Below are 23,247 nucleotides of genomic sequence, written 5' to 3'. Positions count from 1 at the left end.
CAAGTTTGTCCTGTCCACCCTACCTCTTTCCCCCCCCCCCACCCCCCCCCCCCCCCCCCCCCCCCCCCCCCATAACTTTCTGCACCTCAATCAAGTCACCCCTCAGCCTTCATTGTTATAAGGAAAATGACCCCAATCTTTCCTCACATCTACACTTTTCAAACCCTGGTAACATTCTTGTAAACCTCCTCTGCACTCTCTCTCCAGAACAATTACATCCTTCCTCTAATATGGTGACCAGAACTGCAAACAATCCTCCAGTTGTGGCCTCGCCATTGCTGGTGGGGGTGGGACTGCCACTGATGATGGCTGGGAAGGGAGGGGGGGGGGGGGGGGGGGGGAGAACCCTCGATACCTCCGTGGGTTGGGGAGAGGGAGAGGGGGGGGGTGGAGTGGTGCGAAGGGTTTATTGTTTGTTCTGATCGGGGCGCCCTTTAAAGATGGTGCCCGATCTCTGTGGAACCAGTCTTCTGGCTCTAGCAGCCCCCCCACCACCCCGCCAGAGTTACAGCGTACGCCCCACTCACTTTTTAAGTCTGAGGGGTTCAAGATCTGACAGAGAACTGGTCTCCCCACACGTCGCAAGTTTGTAATGTTTAGAATCTGTCGTGTTTCTTTGTACTGTTGCGTTACTTTTCACAGTTCAAGTGTTCAAGTATAGTTCCAGATTGACACACGCCCACCAGTCACACTTAATCACAGTGACACGACACGGTGTTGTGTGCGTGTGGATCTGCCATTCTCAGAGTGCCTTCTGAAGAGCTTGTTTAGCCATCAGTTCTTTCTGTGCTTCTGTAGGACTGTTTCTACTACTCGCTGGTGTTCGACCCCTTACAGAAGACGCTGATTGCTGACCAGGGGGAGATTAGAGTTGGGCCCAAGTACCAGGCTGACATCCCGGACAAACTGGCGGAAGGTAACATTACAGCGGGTAGCGTGTGGCTGTGCAGCTGTTCCCTTCTGCATTGCCCTATTCACAGAAAGATGCCCTTTGCTTAGTGGCCATTGTGTGGTCTTGGGTATTAGGAGCAGTTTGTGGGGGGAGGGGGGTGTGCATGGGTGTGTGTGTGAGAGAGAGAGAGGATGGGGTCCCTTCCTGGCCATGTATGGGAATAGGGTAGGGGTGGTGGGGCTGGGTACTAGTGGAAGAGAATCTAACAGAGGGAAGGGTTCTCTCGGAATCTGCCTCATTGTGTAATTCTTGCTATCGCAGGTGAGTCAGATAACAGGAACCAGTTGAAAATGGAAACAAAGGTGTGGGACCCTGACAACCCACTGACCGACCGGCAAATCGACCAGTTTCTCGTTGTTGCTCGGTAAGTCCTCAAATTCAAAGAGAATTTGCATTTATGCTGTGTCTTCCACAACCCTCGGTATCCAGAGTGCTTTATGGACGACAGTGCAGCGCTCCCTGAGTATGGCGCAGGGAATGTCAACCCTGACTGTCTGCTCCAATCTCTGGAGCTGGCAAGGAGCATTACCCATTGGGACACAGCTGCTGGGCTTGCTGCCTAGAAGTCACATCTGAGACCTGGTGCCTCCATACCGAGTTACACGGTGGCACAGTGGGTTGGCACTGCTGCCTCACAGCGCCAGGGACCCGGGTTCGATTCCTGGCTTGGGTCACTGTCTGTGTGGAGTCTGCACGTTCTCCCGTGTCTGCATGGGTTTCCTCCGGTTGCTCCGGTTTCCTCCCACAGTCCAAAGACGTGCTGGTTAGTGCATTGGCTGTGCTAAATTCTCCCTCCGTGTACCCAAACAGGCACCAGAGTGTGGCAACTAGGGGATTTTCACAGTAACTTCATTGCAGTGTTAATGTAAGCCTACTTGTGACGCTAATAAATAAACTTTAATCCAGTGAGGAGAGCATAATGAAGAAGGATAGGGAAATATCAGCGCCGCTCCTCTGGACTGCTTTGTTTCGTTCAGAGAAACACAGGCTTGAGTTAGAACAAAAACCGAAAATACCGGAAAATCTCAGCAGGTCTGACAGCATCAGTGGAGAGAGAATCGAGGCAACGTTTAGGCTGGAGTTATATCCTGGAGCTCCCTCCCTAGCAGCACCCTGAGTGTGCCTACACCACATGGACTGCAGCTGTTCACCACCTTCTCCAGGGCAATTAGAGATAGGCTGGCCAAGCCTGCGAGGCCCACGTCCCTTGAGCTAATTAAAAAGCATCTTTCACCAGCCGAGGACAACCCTTTTATAGCCAAATTTGCAAAATCTTACAATGTGAAAGCGTAGCAGCTAGTTTGTGCACAGCAAGATCCCACAAGCACCAATATGATAATCAGACCCCCTGTGGAGGGATAAATATTGTCCCGAGGACTCTGAAGAGAGCTCCTCTTCAAGATAAGAGTGTTTAGATTTGGGTTCTTTTGCTGTGTCTCCTGACAACACAAGATGGCTTCCGATACCCATCCTCACATGCACACTTGGCCACATGTGCGCCCAGTCCTATGTCGTCACTGGCAGGAGGTTCAGTGCCGGTTGGAAACGTTCACCCAGTTTCTGGGCCCCGTGGCCAGCAGCTGGGACGCGGCCTCTCCACTGTCTCCGGGGTGGGGGGCTAGGGAGAAGGGAGGCTTCTGATGCATCTGGTGAAATAAGGGCCATCGTTCCGTTAGCCTTCCTGATTACCTGCTGTACCCGTGTGCCAACCTCCTGTGTTTCATACACAAGTAACCCCCGAGTCCCTTTGTGCTGCCATTCACCCACTCCCAGCTCACTCTATCGGGCATCCTGGGTTATCTAATGAGGGGGAGACAGAGTTTAAACAACATTGGCCGTGGGGCAAACATTAACCTGTTCCCCTGACTGTGAATGGTGCACAGCAACCCAGGCTCCTGCTGTGGACTGCTGGTTGTGTTTGACTGGTTCCACCTATTTGACTAACTCTCTCTCTCTCTCTCTCTCTGACAGGGCGGTGGGAACCTTTGCCCGTGCTTTGGACTGCAGCAGCTCGATCAGGCAGCCGAGTTTACATATGAGCGCAGCTGCAGCATCCAGGGACATCACGCTGGTAATAACCTTGGCGCATCCGCAGGAATCTCGGGATAATGGCCATCGGGATGCTTGATGCACACTTTTTGGAATGGCGGCTGTAGGCTTGGGATGGCCTTGGGCTCTGCAATTGTCCACCACCACCTGGCTGCTAAGACCTGGGCTACCCAAGCTCTGTAAATGGCCAACACGAAATGGTCGGTAGGCTGGAGATCCAGGCGCATGCGGTATTGCCAGTTATTCAGCCCAGTGCCACCCTCCCGTGTATGATCACTTCAAGCCACAGTACAGTAATTAAGCAGCAGTGCCTCATTCTCTCACTCGCTACAGTTCTTGGATCACGCTTTGTTCCTGTAAGAACTTCACAATGAAGCAATCCAAAAACCTATAACCAGTAAATCAGATTAAGTGAAAGCATCTGAGCGGCACGGTGGCACAGTGGTTAGCACTGCTGCCTCACAGTGCCAGGGACCTGGGTTCGATTCCCGGCTCGGGTCACTGTCTGTGTGGAGTCTGCACCTTCTCCCCATGTCTGCGTGAGTTTCCTCCGGGTGCTCCCGTTTCCTCCCACACTCCAAAGATGTGCAGGTTAGGACGATTGGCCATTCTAAATTGCCCCAAACAGGTGCCGGAGTGTGGGCGACTAGGGGAATTTCACAGTAACTTCATTGCAGTGTTAATGTAAGCCTCACTTGTGACTAATAAATAAACTTCATCTGCTTGCATTTCAAAGGTGTCCACTCGGAACCTGAGACCAGCGGTGGAATTTTCCCATCCTGCCTGCCATGGGAATGGTAGGGGTGCGGGCAGGGGGACGGACCATGCAAAGGCCCGTTGACCTCAGGCGGTCTTGGGGCAAGCACGGCTGGAAAGTCCTGGCCCCCACCCAGTGTCCGATTAGCGCCTCGTTCAGTTTGATGGGAACGAACTGCTGCTGACTTGTGCGTGCCACTCCTCCACCGTGTGACGTTTTGACTCTGCTTGTATTGCAGTTCCACGCCATGGACACGTTACAGCGTAACTGTTACGACCTCGCCAAAGCCATGTCGACTCTGGTTCCACAGGGGGGGCCTGTCCTGTGTCGGGATGAGATGGAGGAGTGGTCGTCGTCGGAAGCCATCCTTTTTGAAGAGGCGCTAGAAAAATACGGCAAGGATTTCACAGACATCAGGCAGGACTTTGTGAGTGGCCTCTCCGACCCTTGTGGGATTGTGTAGAGTGGGAATGGGGAGGGGGGAGTGGGGGGGGGGTCTCACACACACATGGAAACATGGCAGCTGTGGAGCCAGCACCTGGGAGGGAGGAAATTAAAAACTTAAAGAGGAAATGCTGGAAAATCTCAGCAGGTCTGGCAGCATCTGTAAGGAGAGAAAAGAGCTGATGTTTCGAGTCCTGATGACCCTTTGTGAGAGCTTTGTCAAAGAGTCATCTGGACTTCTCTCCTTGCAGGTGCTGCCAGACCTGCTGAGATTTTCCAGCATTTTCTCTTTTGGTTTCAGATTCCAGCATCTGCAGTCATTTGCTTTTATTAGGGAGGAGCCCCCCCCCCCCCCCCCCCCAAAACCACCACCACCACCCATCTTTCCTACAACACAGCTTTTTATGTGTGCTTTAAGTTTAGTAAAATATCCCCAGGCAGGAGTGTAGTTTCACAGGAGTGTAAAGCAAGCAGGATTTGATACTGAGCCATTCAGCAGGTTTTTATGGAATATTTTAAAGGAACTGGAAAGGTTAGGGAGGGTATTCCAGAGCTCAGGGGGGAAGAGAGAGAGAGACACACACACACACAAAGCCAGAATTGGAGCAGAGATGTCGGGGTCTTGGGGAGGGTTGCAGATGGAGAGATTTGAGAGAGATGAGGGTTTAAAATTGAGCCACTGCGATGGGTGAACGAGACTAGGGGTTTGGGTGGGCTGAGGTTCGGGGAGGGTGGCAGGTGGGGAAACCTGTTTTAAGTCAAACTGACCGCTCCGTACAGAGTGAGTCAGCTGAATGTTGGGAATTCCTGTCTGGTTAGCTGAGAGCGGGGGGAAAGGCATCCACTTTTATCATCCTTTCTCTCAAAGTGATTACATCGTTTGCTGCTATTGAGTTGCTGCGTTTCAGAGTAAGTGTATCTGAGATGTCCTGGGAGGTGAAGTAAGGGGCCGCCGCTTGGCTGCTTTATCCCCCTCAAACACCGTCATGCTCACTGCCTCCTCTCTCTCCCTTCTCTTTCTCCCTCTTGCACCTGCATTCTCCCTCTTGTTCTCTCTCTTCGCTCTCGCGCTCTCCTGACACGACCCCCCAATCATATTCTGTCTCGCTCTCATTGCCTGTCTCCTTGTTGCAGCTACCCTGGAAGTCACTGGCCAGTATAGTCCAGTTTTATTACATGTGGAAGACCACGGATCGATACATCCAGCAGGTGAGACGGAGTTTTCTATCTAGTCACAGTGTACTGCTAACATAGGCCCAGTGAATGGGTCACCGTGCTTGCACTGAACGTGACAAGCCGCTATTGTCAGATTCTGCCTTTTATTGTTTAGAATGTAACATAACGGAGCTGGCGGCTGCTCTGAAATTCAACAAGATCATCATCTACCTCAGCCCCAACTCTCCCCATAAACTTTAATTCCCTTACTACCCAAAGGTCGACCATCTTTTACCTTGAATATACTCAGCGACTGAGCAACTGCTGCTCTCTGGATTATAAAATTCCCAAAGGTTCAAGCGTGTTTGAGCAAAGACATTTATTCTCATCTCAGCCCTGAATCATAGAAACCCGACAGTGCAGAAGGAGGCCATTCAGCCCATTGAATCTGCACTGACTCTCTCACAGAGGCCGCCTACCCTGCTCGACCCCTGTAATCCTGCACATTTCACCATGGCCGATCCACCTAACCTGCACGTCTTTGGACTGTGGGAGGAAACCGGAGCACCCGGAGGAAACCCACGCAGACATGGGGAGAACGTGCAGACACTGCACAGTCACCCAGGGCTGGAATTGAACCCGGGTCCCTGGCGCTGTGAGGCAGCAGTGCTAACCCACTCTGCTGCCCGTAACTGACCACTTATTCTGGAGCTTTGACCCAACTGAGGGAGACATCTTTTCACCACCTACCCTGTCAGGAACCTAACAATTTTACATTTTGATTCAATTACCCCTTGATCTTCTAAACAGCCTGATTTACTCAATCTCTCCTCGTATCAAAAGCCCCTCGTCCCAGGCTGAACTAAAAAATGTTCCTGTCAGTAGCTGTTACTGATTTTATTTTAGTAGTTCCTTCCAGACATTCACCTTTCCTTTGTCAGTCACATATCTTCTACTGAGAGTTTGGGTGACAGGCTGTGCCTGGCTTCTGCTGCATGCCTCCTTGAGCATAGAGTCAGAGGTTTACAGCATGGAAACAGGCCCTTCGGCCCAACTTGTCCATGCTGCCTTTTTAACCACTAAACTAGTCCCAATTGCCTGCGTTTGGCCCATGTCCCTCTATACCCATCGTACCCATGTAATTGTCTAAACGCTTTTTAAAAGACATAATTGTACCCACCTCTTCTACTACCTCCGGCAGCTTGTTCCAGACACTCACCACCCTCTGTGTGAAAAACTGCCCCTCTGGACCCTTTTGTATCTCCCCCCTCTCACCTTAAACCTATGCCCTCTAGTTTTAAATTCCCCTACCTTTGGGAAAAGTTGTTGACTATCTAGCTGATCGATGCCCCTCATTATTTTATAGACCTCTATAATATCACCCCTCAGCCTCCTACGCTAACCTTACTAACCATACCTCCTATATTCTCATCCAAATCGTTAATATAAATGACAAATAACAGTGGACCCAGCACTGATCCCTGAGGCACACCGCTGGTCACAGGCCTCCAGTTTGAAAAACAACTCTCCACAACCACTCTCTGGCTTCTGTCAAGAAGCCAATTTTGTATCCATTTAGATACCTCACACTGGATCATGTGAGATTTGACCTTATGCAACAACCTACCATGCGGTACCTTGTCAAAGTCCTTGCTAAAGTCCATGTAGACAACATCAACTGCACTGCCCTCATCTAGCTGATCTATACCCCTCATTATTTTATAGACCTCTATAAGCTCACCCCTCAGCCTCCTACGCTCCAGAGAAAAAAGTCCCAGTCTATCCAGCCTCTCCTCATAACTCAGTCCATCAAGTCCCGGTAGCATCCTAATAAATCTTTTCTGCACTCTTTCTAGTCTAATAATATCCTTTCTATAATAGGGTGACCAGAACTGCATACAGTATTCCAAGTGTGGCCTTACCAATGTCTTGTACAACTTCAACAAGACGTCCCAACTCCTGTATTCAATGTTCTGAGCGATGAAACCAAGCATGCCGAATGCCTTCTTCACCACTCTGTCCACCTGTGACTCCACTTTCAAGGAGCTATGAACCTGTACCCCACAGACGAACTGTAATGAGATACTGACCGGGGTTTTCAGTCTTTCCCCACTCCTCGTCCACTTTCCCAAAGATGAAAGCGTCGCACCCTCCTCGACCCGCGCTCCAGGAGCTGCCTGCCCCTGCCGGTGCAGCAGGGTGTCTCCAGCCGAGCCCGTGCTGGGTGTGTTTCACTGTCGGGTGCTGCTGCTGCTGTGCTGCTGATTTGATGGTGACTGTGATGTGAGCTGCTGTACCACACCGCCCTGTCCCCTCATTGACTTCCTTTCCTTTTTGTTTCAGAAAAGGTTGAAAGTGGCTGAAGCGGACAGCAAGCTGAAGCAGGTCTACATTCCTACTTAGTAAGTGGCATTCTGCTGTCCTCGTCTCTACACTCAGGCTGCTTGAGCTGGCAATGAATTTAAATAAAGACCTTCCCATAGCATCCTTTACAGTCCTTTCCGGACAGATTCTGAAGGAGGGTCACTGCTGTAACGCAGGAAGGTTTATTAATGTCACAAGTATGCTTACTGCAATGGAGTTACTACTGTCTTTAAGACAGAGATAGATAGGTTCTTGATTAATAAGGGGATCGGGGTTATGGGGAAAAGGCAGGAGAATGGGGATGAGAAAAATATCAGCCATGATTGAATGGCGGAGCAGACTCGATGGGCCGAGTGGCCTCACTCTGCTCCTATGTCATACGGTCTTAAAACCCCCCCCCCGCCCCCCAGTCGCCACACTCCGGCGCCTGTTCAGGTTACACTGAGGGAAAATTTAGCACGGCCAATGCACCCTAACCTTTTGGACTGTGGGAGGAAACCAGAGCACCCGGGGGAAACCCATGCAGACACGGGGAGAACGTGCAAACTCCGCACAGACAGTGACCCCAGGCCGGGAATCAAACCCGGGTCCCTGGCGCTGTGAGGCAGCAGTGCTAACCACTGTGTCACCGTGCCGCCCCGGGTCCCTGGCGCTGTGAGGCAGCAGTCCTAACCCACTGTGCCAGCGTGCTGCCCTGGGTCCCTGGCGCTGTGAGGCAGCAGTCCTAACCCACTGTGCCAGCGTGCTGCCCCGGGTCCCTGGCGCTGTGAGGCAGCAGTGCTAACCACTGTGCCACCGTGCTGCCCTGGGTCCCTGGCGCTGTGAGGCAGCAGTGCTAACCACTGTGTCACCGTGCTGCCCCGGGTCCCTGGCGCTGTGAGGCAGCAGTCCTAACCCACTGTGCCAGCGTGCTGCCCTGGGTCCCTGGCGCTGTGAGGCAGCAGTGCTAACCACTGTGCCACCGTGCTGCCCCGGGTCCCTGGCGCTGTGAGGCAGCAGTGCTAACCCACTGTGCCACCGTGCTGCCCCGGGTCCCTGGCGCTGTGAGGCAGCAGTGCTAACCACTGTGCCACCGTGCCGCCCTCCAGGCAATTTGTGCTCAGTAAGCTCCCACATCCTGCAGTGTGATCACAATCCAATCATCAGTTTTAATAGCATTGACTGAGGGACAGATGTTGGCCGCAGAGCAATAGAGAGAACCCTATCGTGCTTTTTTATTCTCAATATAGTGGTTGGTGCACCATTTGCACCAACTTGAGAGGGCAGACCAAGTCGTGATTTAACATCTGATTGGAAAGAAAGCCCATCAGACAGAGCGGCACTCCCTCAGCATCGCCCCGTCGGACAGAGCGGCACTCCCTCAGCGTGGCCCCGTCGGACAGAGCGGCACTCCCTCAGCATGGCCCCGTCAGACAGAGCGGCACTCCCCCAGCGTGGCCCCGTCAGACAGAGCGGCACTCCCCCAGCATCGCCCTGTCGGACAGAGCGGCACTCCCTCAGCATCGCCCCGTCAGACAGAGCGGCACTCCCTCAGCGTGGCCCCGTCAGACAGAGCGGCACTCCCTCAGCATCGCCCCGTCAGACAGAGCGGCACTCCCTCAGCGTGGCCCCGTCAGACAGAGCGGCACTCCCTCAGCATCGCCCTGTCGGACAGAGCGGCACTCCCCCAGCATCGCCCCGTCAGACAGAGCGGCACTCCCTCAGCGTGGCCCCGTCAGACAGAGCGGCACTCCCTCAGCGTGGCCCCGTCAGACAGAGCGGCACTCCCTCAGCATCGCCCCGTCAGACAGAGCGGCACTCCCTCAGCATCGCCCCGTCAGACAGAGCGGCACTCCCTCAGCATTGCCCCGTCAGACAGAGCGGCACTCCCTCAGCATCGCCCCGTCCGACAGAGCGGCACTCCCTTGTCTACCAGCCCTGAACACATTCTCATACCACTGTCCCACAGCTAATACCTTAATAAGATAGTCCAGGAACAGTTGGTGCTTTCAGGAAAAGAGATAAAAGTATGGACTGCTGGGCAGGGATGTCCAGTTGTAAAAGTTCTGGATCCAGTTGTTCCTGCATTGAACTGTGTGATTAGTGCCCGTGATCTCGAATCATAATTGATACAAGCACAATAGAAGTCCATTGAACCATCCACACAATGTCCATGTTCCTTTCGTCAGCCGGTGTTGTTTCTGCCGAGTTACTATTTGTCCTAACAATAGCCATTGTACAGCACAGCTTGACTGGATTGGTCTGTACTGCCACTTGTGCTGTACATGGGCCTCCTCCTACCCCATCAGCATATTCTATTCCTTTCTCACTGACCCTGAGGCCCCCTCTGATATAGAATGCACAACCTGGACGTGTTCTAACTGCTCCCTAACGAATGGTTTGCACAGACGGCCCTTAACATCTAGTCCTCCTCCTGTAAAGGTTTGTCCAGCTAGATCACTACACATCTCTCCCTCCTCTGCTCCTTTCCATTTAGTACCTATTTGTGCATATCCTTATTCTTCCTCCCAAAATGTATCACCCCTGCTTATTCAGTGTTAAATTTGTCCAGCTATCTGCTCATCGCTGTCTGTCCTCTTGAACTCCTATTTTTGTGTTGTCTGCAGGTTTTACATGTCCCCCATCCTTTGGAGCAGATGATTTCTGTAACTATCAGGGAGAGTAATGAGTTCCTCACTGTCTGTTTCTCCAATCTGGAAAACAACCATTCAGTCAGCTTGCTGTACTGGCTAGCCTCCCTTTCTCCTTTGTACATTTCAACATGGGATCCTAACTGGCACCCATCGTCCCTGTGCTCCCAGCCACATCAGATTTAAATCCCTTCCTGTGTTAGTGCCCTTCATGGCCTCACTTTTCCTTATCTCTGTGACCTCCTCCTGCTCTACAACTCTTCAGATCATAGAAATCATAGAATCCCTACAGTGCAGAAGGAGGCCATTTGGCCCATCGGGTCTGCACCGACCACAATCCCACCCAGGCCCTATCCCCACAACCCTACATATTTACCCCACTAATCCTTCCAACCTACACATCCCAGGACTCTAAGGGGAAATTTAGCATGACCAATCAACCTAACCTACACATCTTTTGACTGTGGGAGGAAACCCACGCAGACACGGGGAGAATGTGCAGACTCCACACAGACAGTGAGCCAAGCTGGGAATTGAACCCGGGTCCCTGGAGCTGAGAGGCAGCAGTGCTAACCCACTGTGTCGCCCTTCTCTCTAGATCTCTGCATTCCTCAACCTCTGGTCTCTTGCATGCCCCTGATTCCCATCATTGATCCACCATTGGCATCTGTGTCTTAAGCTAAACTTTTCAATCCTCCCTGGAAACTTCTCCATATCCCTCTCCTCCTCTGAGGCACTTCTCATAATCTACCTCTTGGACAAAACCTTTGGTTGCTTGTCCTAATATCTTATGTGCTCTGTCTGATTTGATTTATTGTTGTCACATGTATTGGGATGCAGTGAAAAATATTGTTTCTTGCGCACTATACAGACAAAGCATACCGTTCATAGAGTACATAGGAGAGGGTGCAGAATGTAGTGTTACAGCTACAGGTAGGGTGATTTTTTAAAAATTCACTCCTGGGACATGGGCGTCGCTGGCTGGACCAGCATTTATTGCCCATCCCTAGTTGCCCTTGGAGGGCAGTTCAGAGGCAACCACATTGCTGTGGCTCTGGAGTCAAATGTAGGCCAGACCGGGTAAGGACGGCAGATTTCCTTCCCTAAAGGACATTAGTGACCCAGATGGGTTTTTCCGACAATGGGTCATCAGTAGATTCTTAATTCCAGATATTTTTTATTGAATTCAAATTTCACCATCTGTCGTGGCGGGGATTCGAACCCGGGTCCCCCAGAACATTCTGGATTAATAGTCTAGCAATAATACCACTAGGCCATCGCCCCCCCCCCCAGGATTACCCAGCTGTGAAGCACCTTGGGATGTTTTGCTGCTTTAGATGCAAGTTGTTGTCCTGTCTGTCTTTAACTTACCATGCCTTTCTAAGTGAATATAAATTTAATTTTTTGGGTCTCTTTCACCCCTGACCCCCTCCTCCTCAGGGATGCTGCCTTTCCTCCAGTAACCTGTGTATTTTCACGTTCTGCAGCACAAAACCCAACCCCAATCAGATAGTATGCGTTGGGTCAAAGGGGGGAATGATGAACGGAGCTACAGGATACCAGAAATCTGCAGCTGGCCTAACCTGCGAGAGCTGTCACAGTAAGTGGAGGCAAGCCCCCGTCTCTTTCATCCTGTCTGTATTTCGCGTGTAATCGGGTGTTCAGATAGGGTTGTAGCCATCAGCAAGGTCAGGATTCCAGGGCAGAATTTCAGCGTTCTTCATTCAGGCGCTGCAGGGGCAGCAAGCTCCAGGTCCGCGCTCACGTACACGAGTCTTTGACGGTAGCAGGACGTGTCGAAGAAGCTGTTTCGTGTTCCCAGTTCCCCAAATGAGGAAGGACGCTGGGGCCTTGAAAGGGGCGCAGGGGAGGTTAACTGGAGTGGTACCGGGGGTGGGGGGGCGGTGAGGAGTTTCCTTTGACGTGGAGAAACTGCGATTGTTCTCCTTGGAACAGAGACGGTTAATTGGCAAAGGAACCATGGGGAAGATGAGAATTGTTTTTGGACAGCGAGTTGTTGTGACCTGGAAGGCTCGGCCTGTGGAAGCAGGTTCAACGGGAGTTTTCGGAAGGGATATTGAATAATGACTCAACGGGGAAAGATTTGCAGGACTATGGGGGACAGAGTAGGGAGATGAGGGACTAATTGGATAAATTTTTCAGAGAGTCAACACAGGCTTAACACAATTAATCTGAGCTGTGTGACTGGCTTGCTCGCTCAATTTAATTTACTGTATCTACCTACTTATAGGCCAGCCCTGCATTGAACTTGTATATAGACCACACCCTACATAAGGTTCTCTTGGCCATTATCAACATGTAACCTATATTCAAGCAAATATAGTAAACACGATTGCGCAGTATCTGGAACAGCTGTTTATTTATTTATCAGGCTGCGAGCAGCTTGTTCCAAAAGGGTAGTGAGGATTCTCTGGAATTATGCCTTATCATTTCACTTGGTGTTGAGTGCTGCCACCAAAGGATGTTGGGTCTTTGCTTTCTACCCATCCCAGCCTCCGTTTCCCTGGGTTAGGTGAGAGAGGAGGAAATGAGCCAGGCGTCCCCGCTCCCGGTTTGCTGTTTAACCATTGTGAAGTCTGGATGCTGGGTGAATGCGAAGTGGCAGGGAGGAGGATTCGGGTGCGACTGTGATGCTCCCTCTGGTCAAATAGCTTCCAGACACTAACTAGCTAGAATCCCCTAGCAAGATGGCAGCGATCTGAAACGGTGGTGAGTTGGGTACCTTCAGGGGAGGGGAAAATGTGTCTCATTAATGCACAAAGCCATTTGTTTCTTGATGCCAAGATACTAACCCCGAACGAATTGCCCTGTTCCTCCAGCGTCGCAGTCTCTACAGTGGTATGCCTGGGGACCGCCCAACATGCAATGTCGGCTCTGTGCATCTTGTTGGATTTACTGGAAGAAATATGGTGGCCTAAAGACACCAACTGCACTTGATGGGGAAAAGGCACGACCTCCTTCAGTAAGATTGCAACAAAACTCCTATCACTTTGCTTCCGAATAAAATTCAGCCATTCCTTTTGCATTGTACCAAATAAGTGGTCATGCGGCTGAATAATGCTTTAACTACCAGCTGATCTTCCATGGCATTGTTTGTCGGTAAAACTTTCTCCCGCCCAGTAACTGTTTCTGCTTCTCTTTCATTCTTTCTTTATTTGTCCCCTTTTTCTCTCTCTCTCTTTCTCTCACAAGGAGTTGGTTTGCAGATGCAGCAGGTAATTAAGAAGGCCAATGGAATTTTGTCCCTCATTGCCAGAGGGATGGAGTTTAAAAACAGCGAGGTTATGTTGCAGCTGTATAAGGTGCTGGTGAGGCCACACCTGGAGTACTGTGTACAGTTTTGGTCTCCTTACTTGAGAAAGGATATACTGGCACTGGAGGGGGTGCAGAGGAGATTCACTAGGTTGATTCCGGAGTTGAGAGGGTTGGCTTATGAGGAGAGACTGAGTAGACTGGGGCTATACTCATTGGAATTCAGAAGAATGAGGGGAGATCTTATAGAAGCATATAAGATTATAGAAGGGAATAGATAAGATAGAAGCAGGGAAGTTGTTTCCACTGGTGGGTGAAACCAGAACTAGGGGGCATGGCCTCAAAATAAGGGGGAGCAGATTTAGGACTGAGTTGAGGAGGAACTTCTTCACACAAAGGGTTGTGAATGTGTGGAATTCCCTGCCCAGTGAAGTAGTTGAGGCTACCTCATTGAATGTTTTTAAGGCAAGGATAGATAGATTTTTGAACAGTAAAGGAAGTAAGGGTTATGGTGAGCGGGCGGGTAAGTGGAGCTGAGTCCACAAAAAGATCAGCCATGATCTTATTGAATGGCGGAGCAGGCTCGAGGGGCCAGATGGCCCACTCCTGCTCCTAGTTCTTATGTTATGTGTTCTCTCGTTCTGTCTCTCTCGCTCTCTCTCTCTCTCTCTCTCTCTCGTTCTCTCTCTCTGCCTTCCACTCTGACTGTTTCTCCTCTCTCTTCGTGTTCCGTTTCTGTGTCCCTTTCACACCTCTAGCTCTGTCTGTGAATCTGTCTCTCCCTTGTTTTATGCTGTGCCGTCTCATTTCTGGAAAGCAAGGGAGAAAAGTAAAGGAAAGGCTGGAAAAGCAGATCCGTTTGCACCCAAGAAAAAGGGTTGGAACTTCCCTCCTCCCTAAACCATTGAACACTTTTACAGCATCCTGTCTCACACTTCTGGCATTTCATTTTGAATTTCCTGTGCTTGCCACTTCTCTCCTCTCTCTATCTTCCTATCTTCCATTGTCTTAAAGCTTTTTACCCAAATCGCAGCCTTTCAAACTCCTGGTGCTTTTTGTCTGGCTTTTTAGGAGCCCAGGGCAAAGGGGCCATTTGGTCGCCAGGATCCTCAGGGTTTGCTGTCTTACAACAGCTCCAAACTCCTGGCCAAGAACCGGCAGACGTTCCTCCTCCAGACGACCAAGCTTACGCGGATTGCCCGGCGGCTCTGTGACGACATCCTGCGGCCGAGGAGGGCGGCGCGGCGCCCCTACATCCCCGTTAACATCGGCGCCATCAAGACCGAGTGTGAGTAGGCCTCGCTGCTCGAGGGGTGAGCACACCTCACCCACTTTAAACAAATGGTGCGCCTGCGTTTGCAGAACCTCGTGCCAGTGGTGACCGAACGAGGCTGGGGCTGTTTTCTGTGGGAAAGTGTGAAGGGGAATCGACCCACCGTCTCGACGAGAGATCTGGATAGGGTACATGCAGAGCGGGTGTTTCCACTTGTGGGGAAGACCAGAGCAAGACGAGGGATAATCACTCATAAATCTAATATAGAATCATAGATTCCTACAGTGCAGGAGGAGGCCATTCAGCCCATCGAGCCTGCACCGACCACAATCCCACCCTAGGCCCTATCCCCATAACCCCAAGTATTTACCCTAGCTAGTCCCCCGACATTAAGGGGCAGATTAGCACGGCCAATCCAATTAGCCCACACATCTTTGGACTGGGAGGAAACCGGAGCACCCGGAGGAAACCCACCAGACACAGGGAGAATGTGCAGACTCCACACAGTGACCCAAGGCTGGGAATTGAACCCCGGGTCCCTGGCGCTGTGAGGCAGCCGTGTTAATCACTGTGCCACCCAGAACTCAGGAAAAAACTTCCTTTACCTAGAGGTAGAGGCGGGTGGCATGGCGGTGAGCACTGCTGCCTCACAGTTCCAGAGACCGGGGTTCAATTCCTGGCTTGGGTCACTGTCTGTGTGGAGTCTGCACGTTCTCCCCGTGTGTGCGTGGGTTTCCTCCGGGTGCTCCAGTTTCCTCCCATAGCCCGAAAGATGTGTGGGTTAGGTGGATTGGCCGTGCTAAATTGTCCCTTAGTGTCAGGGGGATGTGTAGGTTAGTATGTGGGGGTTATGGGGATAGGGCCTGGGGTGGGATTGTGGTTGGTGCAGACTCGATGGGCTGAATGGCCTCCTCCTGCACTGTAGGGTTTCTGTGTAGAGAGTGAGCATCTTTCCTGCAAGAGCATTCTGCTGTCATGTCGATGCCTACATGTCCGTCAGTGCCCTCCTGTATGTAATTCGCAATGTAAGCTGCACAAAGTGGGGTGAAGTCCTGTATAAATGGAAATAATTTTCTATTCAATCAGCAGTTGTTTCAGGTCGGGTATTTGTGAGAGGTGGTTTTGGGAGGTTAATCCCAGAGGAATAAGAGGATCATTTTGACCATTTTCACCCTTTGCTTCGATGTTGGAATTTGTGCGTGCGAATTAACCATTCGCCTCTTAATCTTGTTAACAAGAGCACATGCTTAACAGCGATGTTTAAAGGAAATTATATCCCTGTTCGTTACATGATTTAACTCCTTCCTGTACGAGAATGAAAAGTGATAGATTTGAATGAACACGTTCACACATGAGGTGGAGGTGATGGCCTAGTGGTATTATCACTAGACTATTAATCCAGAAACTCAGCTAATGTTCTGGGGACCCGGGTTCGAATCCCCGCCACGGCAGATGGTGGAATTTGAATTCAATAAAAAATAACTGGAATTAAGAATCTACTGATGATCGATTGTCGGGAAAACCCATCTGGTTCACTAATGTCCTTTAGGGAAGGAAATCTGCCGTCCTTACCCCGGTCTGGCCTACATGTGACTCCAGAGCCACAGCAATGTGGTTGACTCTCAACTGCCCTCTGAACAAGGGCGACTGGGGATGGGCAATAAATGCTGGGCCCAGCCAGTGACGCCCATGTCCCAGGGATGTATGAAAAGAACCATTGTGTGCCCTGTTGTAAAGTGAGTCTCCCTGATGCAGGAACTTTGGCGTGAGAGTTGTGTACTTGAATCACAAGCTTTTATGGGGGAATTAGGATATCGGAGGGCCAAGCTTTGGTTGGAAGTTAGAGATCGGGAACAGGAGGTGGTGAATCAATCCCTCGAGCCTGTTTCGCCATTCAATTCGTTCATGTCTGACCTGCAGATCTCTCTAACCGCTTTTGTTCCATGTCCTCTTGATACCTAACGTATCTATTGGCTGTCGAATCCGTGCTTTCTCTCCAGTGCCCTCATCTCCGCCATTGCTGAGATTTGACCCTCGTTCTGTTTACCCCATTGCTGAGATTTGACCCTCGTTCTGTTTACCCCATTGCTGAGATTTGACCCCCGTTCTGTTTCCCCCATTGCTGAGATTTGACCCTCGTTCTGTTTGCCCCATTGCTGAGATTTGACCCCCGTTCTGTTTCCCCCATTGCTGAGATTTGACCCCCGTTCTGTTTCCCCCATTGCTGAGATTTGACCCCCGTTCTGTTTCCCCCATTGCTGAGATTTGACCCTCGTTCTGTTTACCCCATTGCTGAGATTTGACCCTCATTCTGTTTCCCCCATTGCTGAGATTTGACCCCCGTTCTGTTTCCCCCATTGCTGAGATTTGACCCTCGTTCTGTTTACCCCTCTCAGGTGCGGTCAGACTTCCAAAAGCTGCAACAAAACCACTCAGGATCCGGCCTGTGGCACGGCCGACATTAGCGAATATCATGAAGGAGTTGGGGGAATTAGGTAAGTCGCAAGGAAAATGTTGAGGGCGTGGCTTTAAGAATTCCCTTGGCTCTTCTTAATTGTCACATCCTTTCTCCATTTTGGGACAGACACTTTGTGACCACCTTGACTCAAAGAACAGTACAGCACGGGAATGGGCTGAAGGGCCTTTCTGCATTGTATGAGTCTATGTCTCATAGAATTATAGGAGTGAATTTTCCCGTTCCGCCTGTCGCGGGAATCATAGCGGGCAAGAGGCGGACCGTGGAAAGGTCCTATGGCCTCGAGCAGGGTTTTCTGGTTTCGGGGAGAGTGCGGTGGGAATATCCTGCTGGAAAGTAGTGTTTATGGACTCGAGTGCACTCCCTGTTGTTAGACAATATTAACCTAGGTCCCAACACTGTACTGTGTTGCTGCGGCGTTGTTTGGAATTGTTACCTGTTTTTTTTTTTTTGGTTGCGGGGTGGGGGAAATGCAGATTTTTGATAATTTTCCAATCTGGAAGTGTGTCTCTCGGCTGAGGAAACTTTCCCAAGAAGCGCGTTGTTGTGATCTGGAAAGTGCTGCTAAGAAGAGAATGGAAGCAGATCCACCAACTTTAAAATAAGAAATAGGAGAAATACTTGAAGGGAAACTATTCCAAAGGGATATGGGGGAAAGAGCGGATTAGATAAATCTTACACGGTCGCAATGGACCAAATAAGATCCCTGTGCTGCATGATTCAACCAAGCTGCTTCCTGTATTGAAGTGAATGCTTCAGATCTACACCGATCCTGTGTCCTGTCCCTACGTTCCTCCTCAACCAAGTGACCATTAATTTGTGCGCAAGAGTCCTCCGTAATGAATTGAATAGGTGGTTAAACGCAGCATTTTCCCAGACATTCTCTCTTCCACCTTCTTCCGTCGGGAAAAAGACACCAAAGTCCTGAGGTCACGTACCAACCGACTCAAGAACAGCTTCTTCCCTGCTGCCGTCAGACTTTTGAATGGACCTACCTCGCACTAAGTTGATCTTCCTCTACACCCCTAGCTATGACTGTAACACTATATTCTGCGCCCTCTCCTTTCCTTCTCTATGAACGGTATGCTTTGTCTGTACAGCGCGCAAGAAACAATACTTTTCACTGTGTTCCAATACGTGTGACAATAATGAATCGAATGATACAGAGTGTGTTTAATTTGCAGCCGCACGTGGTCCAGTGAAACCTCGGATTCTGAAAGGGACTGAAACGAATCGAAGCATTCTAAATTTCAACCGGGGAGTGCTGTCCCTCCTGGGGAAGCGCACCTTCAACAAACAAAACGGGCTGGAGGGTAGGTTGCAGACTTGTGCCGATTATTTGCAACACGCTTCAACAGGTCAGGGCTCTTGTCAGAGTCACCGTGAGGTCAACTCCTGCAATGGCCTGGTGCAATTGTTGGTGCCGTGCGATATTGCTGGAGAGCAAGTGTGTGTTCGTCCCTCCAATCAAAATGTATTTATACACATCGAGAGAGAGAGAGAGACTATTTCTGCCTGTTGGATAATCTGGGACTATTGGGGGCCAAGTGTTAGAGCCTAACCTTTCAGGGGTGAAGTTAGGGAACACTTCCACCTGCAAAGGTTGGTGGAAGTTTAAAAACCCCTTTCACCAACGCTGCCTCAACAGTGAATTTTAAATTGGAATTAGATATATGTGTGTGTTATTTACAGATAGGGCGGCACAGTGGGTTCGCACTGCTGCCTCACAGCGCCGAGGACCCGGGTTCGATTCCCGGTTTGGGTCACTGTCTGTATGGAGTCTGCACGTTCTCCCCGTGCCTGCGTGGGTTTCCTCCCACAGCACGAAAGATGTGCGGGTTAGGTGGATTGGCCGTGCTAAATTCCCCCTTGGTGTCAGGGGGACTAGCTGGAGTAAAGGCATGGGGTTATGGGGACAGGGCCTGGGTGGGATTGTGGTCGGTGTAGACCCGATGGGCCGAATGTCCTCCTGCACTGAAGGGGTTCTATTCTAAATTAACTTGTACTTCCTTACTTAACAAGCAAAGGCTAAAGGCGGTTGTTACAATGCAGGGGTTAATCCACAGCAGTATAACATTAGTATACCCCTCAGGACTGTCTGATTAACCCTTTGTTATAATATTTAACAGCAGTAAGCTAGAATGTTCTGCAGTGCTGGGAGTGGAACACAAGTTATTACAACCACAGAGTTTAGGGGAGATTGGGTTAGGGGCCACCTCCGCAAGGCCGCACCAGACCGCTGGAATGTCTGGCATTGCCTTGCAAGGAGAAGGAACTCAGATGAGCGAGTGTCATGTTTGGCAGCTTGGAGTTGAGAGCAGCGGACATGGGCGGAGGGTTGGATAGCGGCTACCCTGAACAACAGAGGCCTCAACCTGAGCTGCCTGAAGAGATGGGAGGGTGGGGATTGATTACCGATAAAGGGTGGGGCAGCCCTCTGGTTCATGCCCCTTGGATTATGTGGTGGTTTATCATCCCCTCTGTCCATGTCCGTGTCCTGGAGCGGCACAGTGGTTTGCACTGCTGCCTCACAGCACCAGAGACCCGGGGCAGCACGGTGACACAGTGGGTTAGCACTGCTGCCTCACAGAGCCAGGGACCCGGGGCAGCACGGTGGCACAGTGGGTTAGCACTGCTGCCTCACAGCACCAGGGACCCGGGGCAGCACGGTGACACAGTGGGTTAGCACTGCTGCCTCACAGCGCCAGGGACCCGGGGCAGCACGGTGACACAGTGGGTTAGCACTGCTGTCTCACAGCGCCAGGGACCCGGGGCAGCACGGTGACACAGTGGGTTAGCACTGCTGTCTCACAGCGCCAGGGACCCGGGGCAGCACGGTGGCACAGTGGGTTAGCACTGCTGCCTCACAGCACCAGGGACCCGGGGCAGCACGGTGACACAGTGGGTTAGCACTGCTGCCTCACAGCGCCAGGGACCCGGGGCAGCACGGTGACACAGTGGGTTAGCACTGCTGTCTCACAGCGCCAGGGACCCGGGGCAGCACGGTGACACAGTGGGTTAGCACTGCTGTCTCACAGCGCCAGGGACCCGGGGCAGCACGGTGACACAGTGGGTTAGCACAGCTGTCTCACAGCGCCAGGGACCCGGGGCAGCACGGTGACACAGTGGGTTAGCACTGCTGCCTCACAGCGCCAGGGACCCGGGGCAGCACGGTGGCACAGTGGGTTAGCACTGCTGCCTCACAGCGCCAGGGACCCGGGGCAGCACGGTGGCACAGTGGGTTAGCACTGCTGCCTCACAGCGCCAGGGACCCGGGGCAGCACGGTGGCACAGTGGGTTAGCGCTGCTGCCTCACAGCGCCAGGGACCCGGGGCAGCACGGTGACACAGTGGGTTAGCACTGCTGCCTCACAGCACCAGGGACCCGGGGCAGCACGGTGACACAGTGGGTTAGCACTGCTGCCTCACAGCGCCAGGGACCCGGGGCAGCACGGTGGCACAGTGGGTTAGCACTGCTGCCTCACAGCGCCAGGGACCCGGGGCAGCACGGTGGCACAGTGGGTTAGCACTGCTGCCTCACAGCACCAGGGACCCGGGGCAGCACGGTGACACAGTGGGTTAGCACTGCTGCCTCACAGCGCCAGGGACCCGGGGCAGCACGGTGGCACAGTGGGTTAGCACTGCTGCCTCACAGCGCCAGGGACCCGGGGCAGCACGGTGACACAGTGGGTTAGCACTGCTGCCTCACAGTGCCAGGGACCCGGGGCAGCACGGTGACACAGTGGGTTAGCACTGCTGCCTCACAGCGCCAGGGACCCGGGGCAGCACGGTGACACAGTGGTTAGCACTGCTGCCTCACAGCACCAGGGACCCGGGGCAGCACGGTGACACAGTGGGTTCACACTGCTGCCTCACAGTGCCAGGGACCCGGGGCGGCACGGTGACACAGTGGTTAGCACTGCTGCCTCTCAGCGCCAGCGACCTGGGTTCGATTCCCGGCTTGGGTCACTCACTGTCTGTGCAGAGTCTGCACGTTCTCCCTGTGTCTGCGTGGGATTCCTCCGGGTGCTCCGGTTTCCTCCCACAGTCTGAAAGCCGTGCTGGTTAGGGTGCATTGGCCGTGGTGAATTCTCCCTCCGTGTACCTGAACAGGTGGTGGAGTGCGGGCGACTAGGGGATTTTCACAGTAACTTCATTGCAGTGTTAATATAAGCCTACTTGTGACACTAATAAAGAAACTTTGGATGAGGCAATGACCGAGAACGTGAGCAGGATGTCCGTGCGAGTCCAATTCCCCCTAAAATCTGGTGGCGGCTTCACTGTGCCTTGGCTCAGAGCAGCCAGGCGCTGTGGCTAATTCTGATGGAGGTGACAGTGTGTGTGATCGAAACTCCAGTTGCAACACAGAGACGACCAGCTGTGTTGTTCCTGGGTGTCTGAGCTCCGCACAAACTCCCGTTGCCCGCCTGTTGACCTGACAAACCTTGGGGTCCGATGGAGGCCGTGATTGCCAGGATTGGAGTGGATGGTCTATTTATCCTCGGTTTAGATCAGGCTTTTGGAAGAAATGGCAGACGCTCAGAATTCTACTAAAGAAGGGGCATGGTGGGACTCGCCAGGACTGTCCAGCAGCAAGATGGCGAAACTTTATGGGGGAGATTTTAACTTCCCCCTCGCACACTTGTTTAGTGGCTGAGTTTGGGTTTGAGGCAATGACCAGAGGGTATTTTACCTTTGCAAGTCATTTGCTTTTCTTTTCTGCATTTGTACTAATGTTTCTTTTCCCGTTTTTCCCTGCTTTTCAGGAGCCCCGAGTCCCATTCATATAAGACAGATGGTAAGTAGTGTTGAATGGCTGTCAACATGACTGCGCAGTGTGTTGTGACATCTCGATAGGCTGAGCTGGAAATCCAGCAGTTATAGTGCTCAATAATCAGAGTAGATAAACAGTTAATCCAGCTCCCTCACACTGTCTCTCAGTGACCCCTATCCCCCAGCACCCTGTGTTACTGACTGTATCTGTACTGATGTTAATCCAGCTCCCCCTCACTGTCTCTCAGTGACCCCTATCCCCCAGCACCCTGTGTTACTGACTGTATCTGTACTGATGTTAATCCAGCTCCCTCACACTGTCTCTCAGTAACCCCTCTCCCCCAGCGCCCTGTGTTACTGACTGTATCTGTACTGATAATCCAGCTCCCTCACACTGTCTCTCAGTGACCCCCTATCCCCCAGCTCCCTGTGTTACTGACTGTATCTGTACTGATGTTAATCCAGCTCCCTCACACTGTCTCTCAGTAACCCCTCTCCCCCCAGCACCCTGTGTTACTGACTGTATCTGTACAGATGTTAATCCAGCTCCCTCACACTGTCTCTCAGTAACCCCTCTCCCCCCAGCACCCTGTGTTACTGACTGTATCTGTACAGATGTTAATCCAGCTCCCTCGCACTGTCTCTCAGTAACCTCTCTCCCCCAGCACCCTGTGTTACTGACCATATCTCTACTGATGTTAATCCAGCTCCCTCACACTTTGCGGGTCAGTATCTCCTCTTGGCCAATATATAATATAGGGGCAATAGTAGACCATTTGGCCCATCGAGTCTGCTCCGCCATTCAATGAGATCGTGAGTGAAATGAGAATCCTCTATTCCACTTTCCTGCCTTATCCCCGTAACCCTCACTGATTGAGAAACCTGTCTATCTCAGCCTTGAACATACTCGAGGAACCAGCCTCAACAGCCCTTTGTGGTAAATGTTCCACAGATTCACTACCCTCCAAGAGAAGAACATTGGGTGGCACGGTAGCAGTGGTTAGCACTGCTGCTTCACAGCTCCAGGGACCTGGGTTCGATTCCGGGTCACTGTCTGTGTGGAGTCTGCACATTCTCCTCGTGTCTGCGTGGGTTTCCTCCC

At 51.7% G+C, this 23,247-nt stretch overlaps 1 protein-coding gene across 2 annotated transcripts in view; it reads left to right on the top strand.

Moving 5' to 3' along the window:
• The first annotated feature begins 801 nt into the window (after window positions 1-801).
• Window positions 802-23,247, top strand: part of LOC144488600 (metastasis-associated protein MTA2-like) — a 37,931-nt gene continuing 15,485 nt past the window's right edge. For both annotated transcript variants that reach the window (XM_078206661.1, XM_078206660.1), the window contains exons 1-12: window positions 802-916; window positions 1,214-1,316; window positions 2,924-3,023; window positions 3,997-4,185; window positions 5,337-5,411; window positions 7,701-7,759; window positions 11,839-11,951; window positions 13,192-13,334; window positions 14,696-14,912; window positions 17,294-17,392; window positions 18,558-18,686; window positions 22,139-22,170. In XM_078206661.1, the coding sequence (XP_078062787.1) occupies window positions 1,243-1,316; window positions 2,924-3,023; window positions 3,997-4,185; window positions 5,337-5,411; window positions 7,701-7,759; window positions 11,839-11,951; window positions 13,192-13,334; window positions 14,696-14,912; window positions 17,294-17,392; window positions 18,558-18,686; window positions 22,139-22,170 (1,230 nt within the window). In that variant the 5' untranslated portion in view covers window positions 802-916; window positions 1,214-1,242. The remainder of the gene's footprint in view (window positions 917-1,213; window positions 1,317-2,923; window positions 3,024-3,996; window positions 4,186-5,336; window positions 5,412-7,700; window positions 7,760-11,838; window positions 11,952-13,191; window positions 13,335-14,695; window positions 14,913-17,293; window positions 17,393-18,557; window positions 18,687-22,138; window positions 22,171-23,247) is intronic.

Source organism: Mustelus asterias, unplaced genomic scaffold (genome assembly GCF_964213995.1).
Source record: "Mustelus asterias unplaced genomic scaffold, sMusAst1.hap1.1 HAP1_SCAFFOLD_1699, whole genome shotgun sequence".
NCBI classification, from domain to species: domain Eukaryota; kingdom Metazoa; phylum Chordata; class Chondrichthyes; order Carcharhiniformes; family Triakidae; genus Mustelus; species Mustelus asterias.
The sequence above is the reverse complement of the archived record's forward strand: the minus strand, read 5'-3'. Positions and strand labels throughout refer to the sequence as shown.